Below are 17,491 nucleotides of genomic sequence, written 5' to 3' on the forward strand. Positions count from 1 at the left end.
AAGATGTGAGTACCTGGAAGAGTGAAAAGAACCGATAAAAGTTCCACCAACCATTGACGTGATTCGATCCCCCCACCTTGTCCACCCGGTGGGGGAACAACTTCCGTCACTGAGGTCCAGATGCCATTCGTGCCCATGTCATATCAACGAAATTTTATCTTACTCTATCGAGAAATAAAAAAAAAATTAACGAAAATAAAAACTTTTCGGTTTGCTTGTTTTCAAACAGACACACCTCAGTTATTACTTCATTGGCTAGGACACTGCCTCTGCGCAAAACTACACTTTTCGGTACAATAGAACAAACGCCATTAACGCATATACATGGCATTACCAATGCAAATCAGAATGGGAAATCGGAATGGCATCCGATTGTGAGTATGGCATAAAGGAAGCCTGATGTTTAACTTAAAGAGTCGCCAATTTGTTGTTCAGCTAAGTTACAAAGTTTACAGAGTATGAGATAACATTAAAAGAAGAGAAATTCAGGTTATAATATAGTAAAAGTATATGGCCATAACAAAATTTTACCATTAGGAAACTCTGATGGAAACAATCACTCTCCCAACCCCCATTCTGCACAAGTAGCACAGTGGTATTGTCACCGTCCTCCCCACACCGGGTGGAAAAGGCCCGAGTTCGAATCCCGTCGATGACGCGAGGAACTTTAGTAAGCTTTTTTTCACTCAATGGCTGAGTTAGTCGGTCTCAGGCGTAGATAGCATGGTTTTTTCCCTCCAGAAACGGGTTTTTTTCGTCCAACAAACAGGCAAATCGACCAGAGAACACAGGTGACCATAACATCTTAAAAAATATGTCCCCTCCAACACGGGGAAGAAAAGAACTGAGTTTGAGTCCCATCAACGACCCTAGGAATTTCTGTAAGCCTTTTTTCACAACATGGCTGAGTTAGTCGGTCTCAGACGAGGGTAGTGACGTTTTTTGTGTTGGAAACTCTGGTATTTTGTCCAGAACACACCCAATTTACAGACATATTTTATATGGCGCAATATGGTGTAAGTTACTGATGTGCCTAAAAAAACCTAGAAGAACAACAATTATTATTATTAGCCGTATGGTGCAAGGAAGCCTGAGGCTTATGTACCAGCCAAAAAAAAAAAAAAAATTAAATACCCAGAGAGAGAGAGAGAGAGAGAGAGAGAGAAAAGAATGATGATATCCAGCTCAGGACCCTGGGTGTGTAAGCACATACTCACCAGATGTGAGCCCCTGGGATTTGCACGATAAGATCCAAGTTGCCAGGAGGGGAAAAAAAATTCTTTTGATACTGACAAACTGGGCCACTGTGCGAAAAAAAAAAAAAAAAAAAACTTTTGATACTGACAAACTGGGCCACTGTGCGAAAAAAAACTCCCATTAAAGTTCCTCGCGTCATTGGCGGGTTCGAAATCTAAGTCTTTTCCACACGGCATGGGAAGAAGGTAATTATAACCACTCCTTCTGCATGGGCGTGGTTACCGTGAAGCAGGAAAGTCGTACAGAAAAATTCCTCTGTGCGAAACGGCCATTAATTGTACGGAAACTACAAAATTTTGTGCTAACTGCACTCATCGTGATGCGTAGTTGGAGTGTGGTGACAATTTGTGACGTCATACTGATATCTGATTTCTGTATTTCTTAAACCTCCGCTCGAGTTGCTGGTTGTATGAAAGCAGCATGCTTGGCAGGGCAACGACGGGCGTTGTTGGGAATCCGATACGTTGTAGTTCTAGTTATTTCTTATCACTTCATCCGAAAAATATGATACTTTGAGGAGCCTTTGAATATAGTGTTATCATTTTGTAGGAAGTGATAAAATGGATAGTGTTCATTCTTTAATAGCTGAATGAAGTATTTTATTTGTCTCACTGTTCCTCTAAATTTCCAGTTACGTCAAAATGGCGAGTGTTCAAAGAGATCACTGGTCATACATTGTGTTGCAGTGTTTAATTTTAAGTTTATTGTTGTGTAGAAATGGAACATTTGCAGACAGGAATAAGTATTGTAAGTAGCAGAATTTATTAACTGTACGTGGTTTTTTTTTCGCCCCTGTATTTTGGTTGAGTTTTATGGAACGTGGATAAAATACAACTGTTGATTAAAGTAATCGATAGTTATGAACTTCGATGTGGCTATCTGCTACTAATCCCCTGTTATAGTTGTAATTAAACTTGCATAAGGTTGTAAAAGGTCTTTTATAAATCTCAGGATGTAATTTAGGTGCAAAAATAGACAAAAAAGGTCTTATAAATTTGGTTCAAAAACGCTCCATGTTTGAGTTAAAGCTGACGAAAAATGTGTGTAGTATATGATATGTGTGAAGGTTATTTATTTTCCTGTATTCCCTAATCAATAGTTCGTCAGAAATTTTGATAACTGATTATATATTTCTTATTTGTAATGAATTTCGGGTGTAACAACATTGACTGCTTATAATCAGCAACTCAAACAGGAACGTTTTTCGGTCCGCACTTTGTACAATCAGAAGAATGAAAAAATGCACGCTTTTTCACAACTATGGGCATCGTGAATATGGACAAAACGGCATCCCGAAAAAAATATATATATATTTGGGATGCTGTTTTGGTCCACATTTTCATCTAAATTTTTTCCACGCTAAATCTGCCTAATTAAAGTTTATAATATTGGTAAAACTCCAGAACACGGTGCCCCTTTGAAAATCACGTCGAAAAGAAGAGGGGGAAAGCAGTGACGTACGGTTCGTAACTCCGCTCCCCCACTGCGTTCCCCCTCTTCTTCTCGACTGCACATGGCAAATGTCACGCTACATAACAGTATGGCGAAGCTGAAAAACAACGAAATTAACAGCAATAAATAATTATACATAAAAATAATACTGTAGTTTTTTTTTCAAAACGAAACAAACTAATGAGATGCAGTAAACAACCAATTTCCACTAAATAACTCCGAAGTCGAGTAAAAAGGTAACCTAAAAACATAACCATTTTTCACTAAACACAAATGAAAGTTGATGAAAAACATGACTTCCATTATAATATTTTTTTTCGTCCCATGACTGGTTTTTGCTTGAATTCCTCCCGAAGTCGCGTAAAAACTAACCATTTTTCTAAACAAAACTAAAATAATTGTACATAAAAATAACACAGTAATTTTTTTTTCAAAATGAAACAAACTAATGAGATGCAGTAAACGACCAATTTTTACTAAACTCCCGAAGTTGCGTAAAAAGGTAACCTAAAATCCTAACCATTTTTCACTAAACAAATGAAAGTCAATGAAAAATGACACCCATTGTAAATTTTTTTTTTTTTTTTTGTCCAATGACTGGTTTTTGCTTGAATCCCTCCCGAAGTCGCGCAAAAACCTAATCATTTTTTTAAACACAAATGAAAGTCGATTAAAAACATGATGCCTGTTATAATTGTTTCTTGTCCAACGACCAATTTTAGCTTGAATCCCTGCCGAAGTCATAAAAACATAACCTTTTTTCGCTAAACAGAAAAGAAAGTCAATTAACATGTGCAACGAACAATAAAATTACTTTTTGCATAACCTCAAAACAGCAACATAAATTTTTTTTTTTTTTGCACAATACTAGGTTAATATGCAACATTCTCGCTCCCTGGGGACTGAACAAAGGGGGAAAAAAAACAGACAAAGAACCTAAGAAATAAGAATGTGATGGCAACACACGGCAGCAAAAAACAAAGAAACAGTTTACCTGCAGGATGGAATGGGATAATGACAGAGGAACTCAGGACCACGTGGAAAGTAACATTTAACACCAGCAAATGAACAGCAGAGCACCGAACAGAATAGAAACCAGCATTCAAATGAAAGTACAGTATACGCAATGAATTTCGCATTCAGCGCTCCAGTGACGTCTGCCTGAAACGAGGAGGGGGATGCGGTCAGTGGGTGGAGTCACAACCTGTCAATCACTTCTTTCCCAGTTCTGATAGCCAATTACAAAGGTGCACCGCATATTGGAGTATAGTGAATATATTAAATTTAACATGGTTAATAGTGAAAAATAAATGTTTATGTGGAACTCCGGATCATGGGTACCCCTCCGTAGTTCAACAAAGAGACAGGAAGAAAACTGTGATTGGCAGGTGCCACTCACTGCTTTCCATCCCTCTGTCCTTGCTCACATGTGACATGGCAAAGTCACGTGACATCAAATGCCTTGCAGCCTAAATAAAGAAAAAGAGAAATGGCAATACAGAACTAAAATAGGTGAAAATAAATAATTTTTTAACAACTCCATTTTTTATTTGAATTCCTCCAGAAGTCGTGTAAAAATCTAACCTTTTGTCGCTAAACAAAAATGACTTAACTTTATTACAAAGAAAACTCATCATCAGCTCTTGCATGCCAGCTGGTACACTTCACAAATTCCACTGATAAAAGCCATAGTTATGTCACTACTTCAAAAGTGTCTCCGACACCACAAACTCTGCGAGGTAGGAATCGAACTGACCATCAACTGTTCTTGATGGCAGTAGTAGCCATTTATTGTCACTCCAAGAACCCTCTGTTGTGTTACCACCAATTTCAGGATTGCCGAAGTGAAGGGAGTGGTTAACAGCTATCTGCTAAAACTCTTTGTCACCTAGACAATAGTAAAAGGCATCCAGGAATTGGACACTGCACTACTATTGGGTAAAATGGAAGTCTTAACGATGTCTAGGACTTCTTTACTCCAATTTTCAACAGCCTTAAAATGCAAATTTTTAAAAACAAATGAATTTGTTTTAAAAACAAATGAATGAATGAAATTTTGCTTGAATCCCTCCCCAAGTTGCATAAAAACCTAATATTTTTTCATTCTCTACAAGAAGAAATCACAATAAGTTAGCATTTGTGTGATTTTACGAATATTATTGGGTCTCGTTCACTTAAGTTGTCTGTCCAACATGACTAGTATAAATTTTTGAGACAAGTATTCCCATATTGTTTTTTCTACAGCTGTCATCTGATGTTTTATTTTATGGTAAGTTTGGAATTAAATGGGTATTATATATTTTTAATTTTTCAGTGGAATACATTTCCGTAAAAAAAAATAGTGATTCCGAATAATCTGCAAGCAGTTTTCAATTGCATATGTTTTTTCTTGATATTTTATATTGTACATGTGAGGTTAACCTCATTTTGTACACAGTAACGAGAACACTAGGTTTGCTACTTTTAATGCATCTACCATGTAATGTGGAAGCACTTCATCAAAAATTGCCTCAAAATTGTACACAATATTAATATTGTTATTTATTTAAAGCATATGCCATTACCAATGACATGATTTCATCCCTTTTTTTGGGGCCTCAATGTTGACCAAGTACACACCATGGCCTAAATTTACAAGTTTTTTTTATAACTGGTAGAATCTTGCATATTGTGGATGCATCTCATCACTGTACAATTGAGTGGTGAGATGCTTCACTGGTAAGGCACCAAAAGAGGGCTGAAACCATGGTATGGATGATATACTTCTTTGAAGTTCTTTTTGAGTTTTGAAAAGTGCAATACCACAACGCTTATTAGCAAAGCATCTTTCACAATGAGATCAATGCACTGCATTAAGTAGCGATTCTAGTTTTCTCAATTGCTATATACCAAATGAAGTTTTACCCTACTTGTACGATAATATTTTACAGCTTTCAGTGATAGTTGTTGTGGTTAGGCCCAGTGCAAGGGATGCACAAGTGAAGCACTTGCCACAGGCATTGCCTAAAATAGTGCACTGATAGATGCATTACTGCATATATATGCTGAGAGGTGGCAACTGAAGTTTAACATTGACAAATGTAAAGTACTTCATACGGATAGGAGTAACTCCAGAGTCACATATCAACTGTGTGGTACTGCGCTCGCTGTGATATAGAATGAAAAAGACTTGGGGGTAATTGTGCAGTCAGATATGAAGTTTTCTGTGTAGTACAGATAGTCTGCAGGTGTCTCATGGTGAAATATACAGGAATTTTTCTAGCAGGGATAAGGAGGTGATTATTCCCTTGTATAAGGCAGTAGTCATGCCACCCAATAGAGCATCCAACGGACCGCGCCTAGGAAAGCGTGGGCCAAGCAAGTGGAAAATGACTTGAAGAGCCGACGTCTCGACCTTAACCAGGCCAGGACTGACGCCATGGATCGTAAGGTATGGAAGAACATCACAGAGCAAGTCCGAAACCCTGTGGCACCTACAGCAGCATACTGGTTGCGTGGCAAACCGCCTCCCCCAGCTGCCAGCTAAGGACCAAAGAAGAAGTCATGCCACACCTTGATTACTGTATACAGGTCTGGAGGTTTCATTTTAGGAAAGATGTACAGAGAAGGGCAACCAGATTGGTGTGGAACAAAGGGTTACTCTTATGAAGAAAGGCTTAAGTTCTGCAAATTGCAGTGTCTGGAGACTAGGCACCTGCAAGGTGATCTGATTGAGGTGTATAAGGCCTTCAATGGATTGAGTAAGCTCAATCCTGATGGGATTCTTGCTCAGATTAATCACCTGAGTGGACATAAATTCAAATTGAGGAAAGACGGTTGTAGAATAGATGTGCGGAAATTTGCCTTTAGCCAATGGGTGGTTGATTGTTGGAACAAACTTTCATCTGTTGTAGAAGTTGACAGCTTAAATAAATTCAAGGCAGATCTAGAGAAACTTTTGGAGTGCATGGATGGGTGAAATGGGAAGAGGGTTTTTTTTTTTTGGCTGATGCTATATAAGCTTGCTTTCTTGCATCATATGCCTCTACTAATGCTAATAACATAAACCAATGTCACCAATGGACAGATGCTCATGGAATACATATTGACAATCGCTGATCTGATGGAAGGCTAAGATAGCTTGAGAGTTGTAAGATGGATTTCTCCATTAATTTGGAAAGAGTAGAGGTAAGGGCAATGGGGCAATAATTGTATGGGAGGGATTTCTCATACTTTTTAGGAATTGGATAAATATGGATGTTTCCAAGTAGAAATAAAAACACCAATGGAATAAGATGTATAACAGGAAATCAGGAGGAGGTTTGCAAAGAAGTGGAGAAATTCCATGAGTGCCAAGAGCTTTCTCAGCATCTAGAATGTTCAGAATTCTGTGCAGAAAATGAAGCTGGAGATTGATACAAGCCAAGTGCAGTACACTACATCCTTAGCCTCGAACAGTCTTAGCATATTTATTAGAAAACCAAGGTTTAGAGAATGGACATGATTTTAGAGAGGAACATGAATTATAGAATTTTATCCCTACAAGAATAATTTCACCAACACAATATGAAAAAATATTGGGAACAGAAGATTTAAAACATTAATCCAACCAAGGAAAAGAAGAATAAAAAAATTATGCAGGTCATCCCATTTCACATTCTTGTAATGCCAAATGAAATGAAGCTGAAAATAACCATGAGAGAGAAGCTCCATTGAAGAAAAGACCATCACCATGTTGTAATCTGAGTGCCTAGAGTATCACTAATATTGACCATGTATTTTGAAGGGTTGCTGGTAGAAAAAGATCGAGTATTAGATGTTTGGTATTCCTGTAGGTAAATGAGCAAGCTGTGAGGAAATGGATGTATAGCACTCTATCGATTTACTGGGATCAGATTAACCGGGACACTTCAAAACTCCAAATTAAAAAAAAAAAAAAAAAAAATATCAACCAAAAATCATAAAATTCAAGTAATAACTAGAATAGGTATAAACAGATGTTTTGCAAGTCGTAAGGCGTTATAAGTCGTCATTGGGAGATTAATATACCTATTATCTTACAACCCCCACTGTCTTCGCACCTGCCGCTCAAAAAAAAAAAAAAAGGGACCAAATGTGTCACGTTGATTGTTGTATTCCGTTGAACCGCAAAAAGACAAATTTTTTTTTTTGTCAGGGATGCCAATTTTTTTTATAGTAAATATTTAAAAAAAAATTTTTTTTTTGTTTAGAAATCACGAAAATGATGGGTAAATGCAAAGGAGTTGCACCTTCAGTTAAACAAAAACTTGAAATTATTCAAAAGTTTAAAAATGGTGCATCCATTAAATCTTTAATGATGAACAATTATAATGTTGGCGACCAAACCATACGCAACATCGTAAAAAATAAAGGAATGCTATTAGATTTAATATTGACATCGCAGAAAATAAAGGGAAGCATCGTATTGGGCACACGAGTAGTACGTGATAAGTTTTTTCTTTTTTTTTTATTTATTGGCATATTTTTTACTTAGGTTGCTGAACATTTTTCGATACAGTTAGTCCCGACTTACGCAACTTCAGACTTACGTAAATTTTTTTTCACTGAAATTTTTTTTTTTTTTTTTTTTTTAGAATTGTAAAATTTAAAACAAACAAAAAAAAAACATAAAATAAGCAATTGATAACGACGATCACAGAATGCACAAAGATTTCAGTGAAGGGGACACATATTTCAGCATAATAACGTAAAAATCCACAGAATTGCAGTTATCGGTATTTTCACAAATGCAATATGATAAGTTTACTACCGTTTATAATTAGATGCACGAACAGAAAAGCCCAATAACACGGAAAGTGAAAATTGTTTTTATTGTTTTTTGGTAGTGATCTCCAGAAATGTGCTTTAGTAAAATGTGAGTTCGCATGGGGTGATAATAGTGAGTTTTCGCCTTAACCCTGTGAAGTTCTTTACAGAAAATTCATTTTGACCGTTATCGTGGTGCCGACTAAGAGAATAAGTGACAGCGGTACTAGTAAATCTACCAAGAAAAGGAAAGTGATCGATTTCGATCATAAAATTAAACTAATAATCAAGTACTGTGCTGAATTCAGATTTGTCAATAATAAATATAGTAGCAATATGTTATTAGTCATTCTCGAGTTAAACAAAACTCGACGAAGTAAGAAGTCCTGGAACATATCTCTTACGTATGTCGGGGACTTCTGTATTTTTGGATTAACCAGGAAATCGATTATCCGGGATTTGTTTTTTACCATCTATCCCCGAAAATCGAGAGTCTACTGTAATTATGATTGGAACTAAGACCACTCAGTGTTCTCCCCATGACCTATTGAATGGGTGCACCGCCTGGGTAAAATTTAAGCAATTCTCGCAGTACCGTATGGTTAAATGCTCACTGATCTTGATTAATATTAATTCAAACATACTATGCAATCAAGTTCAATGTGACAGGAGCATATAATGTTAAATTATGCAATTAATTTTTGCTCTGGATCACTTAAGTCACATTTATAAATAACAGAAAATTTTATAATATTGTGAAGTATTACACTTCCCACCTGGCTACTTCATAATGCCACCTGGCTGGCAGAATATTTTGGGGAGAACACTGCCACTTATGAAATGAATGAGGAAGTTCTTGGATAAATTCATTCTGCATTACACTTCAAGATAATAGGGGCAGTTTTTCAAACATACCTACATCTCATAGTTTTAAAATTCTTTCATCTATATTTTTTATGACTGTTTAGCCCAGCAGATAATGAACTTAAAAAGAAGTTCTTGCTGTTTTTAATATTTTATCTGTCAGTTTTATTATCCATAGTGCACTCAGTAGATAACATAAGTGGGGGGGGCGACTGGGATAGCCAGGTGGGTAAAGTGCCTGGCTGGTAACCCAAAGGTTGCGGGTTCGATTCCCGCCTTGGGCTTGGATCAAAGTACTGCAAAAACCTTGGGAGGTGCATTATGGCCACAGAAGCCTATGCGCCAACAACTACCAAAAAAAAAAATAAATAAGTGGGGGGGGTTAGAGGAGAGAACATATTGAATTTAACAAAATTTTTGTATACGGCATACCCACACACATCAACAAGAATATACCCAGCTCCTTGATATAACATGGCCTCAACACTGCCCTCCCTATTCAGAATCCCTCCAGTCATTAGCTGGAAGAGTAGACGTTATACAGTCAGTAGCTGATTTTTATATAGTGCAATTTCTTCTAGAGTTACCAACAGGTTGTACAGTAGGCTATCTAGCAGATGCCTGAAAAAACTATTTTAGAGCTGCACCCACAAAATGCAACAAATAGTGGCATTTTGCCAAGATGCCCATCACCCTCAAGAGACATCACCCACTACTTTGATGGACAGATGGGTTGGGGGTTTGCTTTGGAGACTAAATATCGGTTTCAGGCCTCCAATAAATACAGTTTTAGTACTGCATCAGATGAGTCATCTACCACCTAGTACTGCGTGGTGACACAGAGTGACAACATTCCTCTGCGTGATGTGGATGCCTCGCCCCTGCTGACATTGGTTCAGATTTGGATAGTCTCCTTAGATGCAGTGTTTTTACACTTTGCAAGTGACAGTGATACTAGTAAATGCAGTGTTTCTTGGGATATTAACCGTCCCACCTTGAAGGAATAAGCAGGGATGTGGATGTCACAAACAACTGGACTTAATTTAAATTCAGTCCACATGAGTCACAAGTAGGATCTGAATATCGGTTCCATCAGGGTTTGATTCCTAGGTAGCTTGCCCTAACCTGTAGGATTTTGGTGACAAACCTCCAGAATCAAAAGTCCTAAAATGATAACACATGCCAGGAAATCAGGAATTCATCGTGCTGAGTGCTACACTGAGCAAAATGAAGGTCACTTCGGGCAGCTGCTTTGGAAGTTTTTCTGTGAGAGGTTTACTTCTTACTTCTTTTTATATTTTGTAATTTATGATTAATGTTTAATTATTCATATGAGGTGTGACTTTTAAATAATAAGACTGTTGCAATACAATAAATAAAATGAAATATTCCTTACCTTACAAGTTATCCCCTTCAAAATTAATTGCTTTAGGCTTGCACACACATGTTGTTCCATGTGTTTTTTCCAAACACAGAAAGACTTCTGAACATGATCTTCTGTAAGCCATTTTAACACTTTGACTGTTTTCTCCAGAATGTCTTCAGTGGACTAAAAATGGGATCCCTTAAAAGTACACTTTTTTTTCAGTTTAGAGAAGAGATAAATTGCAAGGTGGCTGGCTAGGTCTGACAAGCAGGGTGCATGTTCACACGCAGGGATTTATTATTTGGCCAGAAATTAGCAAACAGAGAGAGCATTGTCTTAATGCTCAGTAGTGGAGAATGAAAAATATCTGGGGTAATTGTGCAGTCAATATTCATATTAGTAATGGCCATATAGTGCAAGGAAGCTTAAGGCTTATGCTGCACCAGCCACCAAAAAAAAAAAAAAAAAAAGGAACAAAATAATAATAAAATAAATGATTAATAAAAGAAAAGGAAATATACAACCCGTGCATTTCCCTCTTCCCGGAGGTACGTATCCAGCTGACCTTTGAATTTCCTCACTGTCTGCCTCAACCACTTATGTAGAAAACTTATTCCAGTAATTTATAACTCGTGCGCACAATCCCTGATGAGCTCCCAGCTGCATTATTCTCGAGGATCAAGCACCTGTTTTTTTCAGTGACTCAAATTCCTCTAACAATGTACCAGATTTTAACTTTAGATTGGTACACTCCATACAATGGTCACAAAGAAAAGAATCTTCGAGTGAGCTATGGTTATCCACTAGGCTGATCTCGGAATACATGCAAATGATGCAAATCACGATTTTGCAAATGATGAAATCATGATTCACCCCAAAATTGCCATTGGCTATTTTTATATGAGTCATAATACCCTCTGACAAAGTGTTCAAGGTGGATCTTGTCACAATCATTGTTAATACTAAATATCACAGAAAGTAGCTTTTAAAGAATTATATTTATAATAGGAAGTATGGGTAATGCAGTGCACACCCTGCATTCACAGCCACAAGCATCTGGTTCTAACCATTGATTGTCCATGCTGTTGCTTGCACTCGTGTCATGCCTTGTTTGCCCTACATGATCACTCCAGGGCATTCTTTGTTTCTTATTAACGTTTGTTTCAGCTGATGAAGAGTCCGTCAGACTTGAAAGCTACTTTTTGTTTTATTTTTAATTTATCCATTCATTTGTTTACCTTAATTTCTATACTGTACCTGTATTTTCTATTAAAGTTACTACCTTGCTTGTACCTGCAATTTTCATTATTATTTCTGTTCCTCCAGTGGAGAACAATATTCATACTTCCTATCTATGGATCCTGGAGCAAGAGACCTATTTAGTTTTATTCATACTGCCTATGGCCCCTGTTACAGAAAACTTTAATCTGCATAGCCCACTACAGACAGCACCTTCGCTTTTTCCACTGTGCAAGTCTCGCTGTATTATTCCGAAAGGTTTTCGCTACAAGGCACCATTCTCTCATGACCAAATGGAACATGCCTGCCTCAACTTTGGCTTAAAGACCCTGTGGATTTGGATAGTTTGGCTGTTTACATCAAAATCTACAAAGCCTTTCATTCAACAGGGCTGTACACACCCTTGAATTTAAAGGTTTGATTTCTTCTTCAACCTTTTCTAGCATCATCCATACTTTATTCTCAGGCAGTCTGTGAGTCTAACTTGTATCGCTCGCGCCAACTAGATAAGTTCAACAACTTACTTCTAGATGCTCACACCACCAGCCACGCACACAGAGGCCCCACATGATCATGCTCGCTTCGTCCCAAATCAAAACGGCAAGTGCTTATCCAACGAACAAGTGGAACTTCTCACTCTAGGGATGATATTTGCCATACTATCTCAGTCTTCCCATCACAAAGCTCGCAATGGGAATAGAGGTGTCTTTAACCCGCCTACCCGAAGAAACTGTCAATGAGATTTGTTTCAAAGCCACTTCAATCTTACATGTTCGTCTGGTTGCTTCTAATCTCATCCACTACCGGCTTACCGCTCTCTCTCTCTCTTAGGAGGGATGACACTGTTGTCATACTGCTGGCCATGCCGGCCAATAAGGGATGTTTCACCGTAGGCCTAGATCGATCTGAACACCAGAGCGAAGCCTTATCCTTCTACATGACACCAGTGTTCATGAACCAGTACATGACCCTCCCCTTGAAGCAGTGAGAGTACAGTGTCAACAGTTTAGTCTATAGCTGGTTGAAATCTAAAAAGATTTCAACCAGCTACGTGTTGGCAACTGGATATTAATTTCCCCAGTTTATGGAGTGCATAAACCAGGCATCCCTTTACGACCAATTGTCTCTTGTTGCAATTCGGCGACATATAAACTTTCGAAATTTGTCGCTGGACTACTAGCGCCCCTTGTAGGTAACACCAACTGTACTCTCAAACAGTGGGGAATTCTTGTGCCTCATCTCTAACCTCATCAACTCTGAAGACTGACCAAGTCATGGCCTTCTTTGACATTTCTTTATTCACATCAATTCCAGTTCAACAAGTCATCACATGTGCAAATGGACAGTAACTCCACTCTGCCCACTAGAACCTCATTATCTGGAGAGGACATTTGCACTGCTCTCACTTATGTTTGGCCGGTGGTGTCATGTTTGGCAACTCCCTCTTTAGATTTATGGCATGGCCATGGGAACCCTGTCAGCTTGGTCACGGCGAATATCACCATAGAAGAACTGGAGGGCCATGCATTCTTAGACCTACCGGTTCCCATTGCCTTCTGGTGGCGGTATGTAGACGATGTCTTTGTCATAATTCCCCGTGGTTCAGAAACCCAACACTTGCAGAGTCTCAACTCTCTATTGCCTTTCGTCCAGTTCACTGTCGAGCTAGAGTCGAACAGCACCCTCTCCTTTCTGGATGTTCTAGTGCGACATGTGGGCTCACACTTAAGAACCTCAGTCTACCGTAAGCCCACGTGTACTGGCCAATTCACCAACTACAAATTGGCATACACCTCCAACCAGCTTCTCAGTAATGCACGTGCCCTATTCACCTGGACCCATTCCAGCTCCATAGACGACAGGTGCGGTGAAGTTTTGAAAGTAAAAACAGATCTAACTATGGCTATCCTGCCTGTGCTCTGGAAAAGTGCAGTCTGCAGGCCCCAGACCCTCCCATAATGAGGACACGAACTCTTTGTTCGAGTTTCTTTGTTCATTTATGTTTATAACTATTTTTGGGTCCTTTGTTGTGTCGACTTTAAGTTACACCCCTTATAACTTTAATTGTATGCTTTTTCATATATATCTTGATGTAATTTTATTTTTCCATGGTATGTACTTTATGCTAGAAACAGAGGACACTATACTGTCATCTTGTCAGCAATTCTGGTGGTTGGTACTTGAAAACAGCACCAGGATTGTGCAATATATGATGATATAATCAACATTATTATTATTATTAGATATATGGCGCAAGGAAGCCTGAGGCTCATGCTGCACCAGCCAAAAAAAAAAAAAAAAAGAAATTCCCGAGTCACACCCTGAGAGAGAGAGAGAGAGAGAGAGAGAGAGAGAGAGAGAGAGAGAGAGAGAGAGTGTAGAAGGGAATCACCAAGAAAGAGAGGAATGATGATATCCAGCTCAGGACCCTGGGTGTGCCAAGCCCATACTCACCAGATGTGGTTCCCTGGGGTATTGTGTATAATAATATTGACTTATTTCTATATATGTATTATTATTATTATTTTTTTCCTATCCTTCCTTTCTTTCTTCTTTCACACTTTTTACTTCTCTTATCTCTACGGGCAACAAGATTAGTGAATGGAACGAAGGGTTGCTCTTACGAAGAAAGGCTTAAGTTTTGCAGATTACAGCATCTGGAGACTAGGCACCTGCGAGGTGATCTGATTGAGGTGTATAAAGCTTTGAATGGTTTGAGCATGCTCACTGCTGATGGGATTCATCCTCTTGCTTAGAATAATCACCTGAGAAGGCATAAATTCAAATTGAGGAAAGACAGTTGTAGGATAGATATGCGGAAGTTCGCCTTTAGCCAGTGGGCAGTTGGTTGGTGGAACAGACTTCCATCTTTTGTTGTGGAAGTTGATAGTCTAAATAAATTTAATGCTGAGCTGGACAGATATTTGGAACGAATGGAGGGGTGAAATGGGAGCGGGTTTTTTTTAGCCGATGCTGCATAAGCTTGCTTTCTTGCATCATGTGCCTCTGCTAATGCTAATAATCAATTTCAGTTTTCTTTTTTCATACTTCTCCTTTTAATCTTTATAATATATATATAAAGTTTGGATATTTGAGCTAAAGTAACTTATAAAAGATGGAGATAGTGGTTAATTTTATAAAAGTTATGGCAAATGTACCTAAGTGCACCAAGGAGCAGCAAAGGATACACAAGTAATTAAGTGCGAGAAAGAGCTGACAGATGGCAGTGTAAAGAACACAAGGTGTCAAAACTAGTATGGAAAGGATAGAAAGAAAGAAGTATTAAGGAATAGATGACAGGGAAAGAATGTTAAAAAACCTAAATGATATATTGAATTATAAGAAATTAAAGGCTGAATTAGAAAGCCAATTTGGAAGGAATGAAGCTGTAAAGGAAAAATAAATTATTAAAATAATTCTGGATAAATAGCAAGCAAGCATCAAATAAAAGGTGGAAAAAATATATCGATGTTATGAAAATTTAAGTACAGTATAAGGAAAATTAAAATATTTAGAATATTTGATGCATGCTGTAAAAGATTGATATGAAATGCAGATACTTTTTCAAGGGACTACACCTGATTATGTATCAATAAACTGCATTTCTATGTCCACGTATAGTTATGGAAGAAAAAAATTAGAGGAAACTCTAAATAGAGTGTAAAAAGGAGGGTAAAAAGAAGTAAATTCTTCCATCAAAATAGGGAGGGTAGTCCAACACACCGTATTCATGACAAAATTAAGGTAAATTAATTAAAGCAATAAAATAGTTAAAAATTAAAATAGATCAATGAGCGTAGACAGTCAAATCTGAAGGAAGGCTAGGTTAGTGAATTAGAACTAATTTTATGTGCAAAAATTAGTATTAGCATTAGTAGAGGCATATGATGCAAGAAAGCAAAAAAAAAAAAACAAAAAAACTTTCCCATTTCACCCATCCATTTCTTCCTTGAATCTATTTAAGCTATCAACTTCTACAATTACAGATTGAAGTTTTTTCCAGCAATCAACTACCCGCTGGCTAGCTGGCTAAAGGTAAATTTGCACACATCTATTCAACAACTGTCTCTCCTCAATTTCAGTTTATGCCTGCTCTGGTTTATAATCTGAGCAAGAGGAAGAATCCCATCACTATTGAGCCTGTTCAATCCATTCAAGGCCTTATACACCTCAATCAATCACCTCGCAGGTGCCTAGTCTCCAGACTGCAATTTGCAGAATCTAGGCTTGTTGCCCTTCTCTGTACTCGTTCTAGCAACTCTACATACTTCCTAAAATGAGGCTTCCAGACCTGTACACAATACTCAAGGTGTGGCCTGACTATTGCCTTATACAAGGGGATAATAACCTCCTTATCCCTGCTAATAAAATTCCTGTATATCATTGACAAGATCCCATGACCTGCTCTGGCAGCCTGCCTGCACTGCTCAGAAAACTTTATATCTGACTGTAAAATTACCCCCAGGTCTCTTGCATTCTCCAGTACTCTGAGTATAACACCACATGGTTGGTACATTTCTCTGGAGTTACTGCTACCCATATGCGGTTCTTTGCATTTGACAATGTTAAACTTCAGTTGCTACTTCTCAGCCTATCTGCCCAACTTTTTTAGATCCTGTTGCAGTAGCACACTCCCATTACTGTCATTAACAACCCTGCCAACTTTTTATCATCTGCAAACTTTGACACTAAGCCTGATACACCTCCATCAATATCATTGATAAATATACAAAACAACGGTGGGCCCAACACTAAACCCCGTGGGACTCCACTAATAACATTAGTCCACGAACGTCCATTGATTACCACTCTCTGTCTTCTCCCACTCAACCGCCCTTTTATCCATTGTAGCAACTTGCCCTTAATGCCATACTGCTCCAATTTGTACAGTAGTCTTCCATGTGCAACAGTATCAAAAGCTTTCCTGAAATCAAACTATATGATATCAACATTGTTTTTTAGATCCAGTTCCTTTGTGATCACATCATAGTATCCAATCAAATTGGTCAGACAGAACTTCCCTTTAACAAACCATGCTCTCTGAATTATTACTGCAGTCTTGTCTAGATGATCCTGCAAAGCTTCTTTAACAAGTGATTCCGTTAATTTTCCTGGAACAGAAGTTAAACTGACCGGTCTGTGGCACCCTTTGTGAATTGGAGATACATTTGCACATCTCCAGTCTGTGGGGACCTCCCCCGAGTCCAGTGATGCTCTCATAATTATGGCTAAGTGTTTGCTTACTTCCTTTGCCACTTCCTTTAATATAACTGGATAGATTCTATCCACACCAGGCGCCTTTCTTATGTTTAGCTTCAATTTCTCCACTTTGCTCTCGGTTATTTCAAAATAATTTAGCTCCCTGTTAGTGTTTAATTATCTTCAGCCCCCCACTTCTAGGTACCTTCATAGCCAGGTGGGCAAGAGCAGTAGTGCGTAGCACACACTTCTTGATTAGACTGGGGTTCGAGCCCGTGACCACCAAATACGGAGGATGCGGAAAGGTCAGGAATGACCACCGCATATCCCCAGAGCAGTATGGCCTTA

At 38.2% G+C, this 17,491-nt stretch overlaps 1 protein-coding gene across 2 annotated transcripts in view; it reads left to right on the forward strand.

Moving 5' to 3' along the window:
- The first annotated feature begins 1,507 nt into the window (after positions 1 to 1,507).
- LOC150080878 (neuropilin and tolloid-like protein 2) overlaps positions 1,508 to 17,491 on the forward strand; it is a 168,787-nt gene continuing 152,803 nt past the window's right edge. For both annotated transcript variants that reach the window (XM_090381190.1, XM_090381189.1), the window contains exon 1: positions 1,508 to 2,004. In XM_090381190.1, coding sequence (XP_090237316.1) covers positions 1,899 to 2,004 — 106 coding nt within the window. In that variant the 5' untranslated portion in view covers positions 1,508 to 1,898. The remainder of the gene's footprint in view (positions 2,005 to 17,491) is intronic.

This window comes from Mastigoproctus giganteus, chromosome 9 (assembly GCF_048544385.1).
Source record: "Mastigoproctus giganteus isolate SK-2022 chromosome 9, ASM4854438v1, whole genome shotgun sequence".
Taxonomy (NCBI): Eukaryota; Metazoa; Arthropoda; class Arachnida; order Uropygi; family Thelyphonidae; genus Mastigoproctus; species Mastigoproctus giganteus.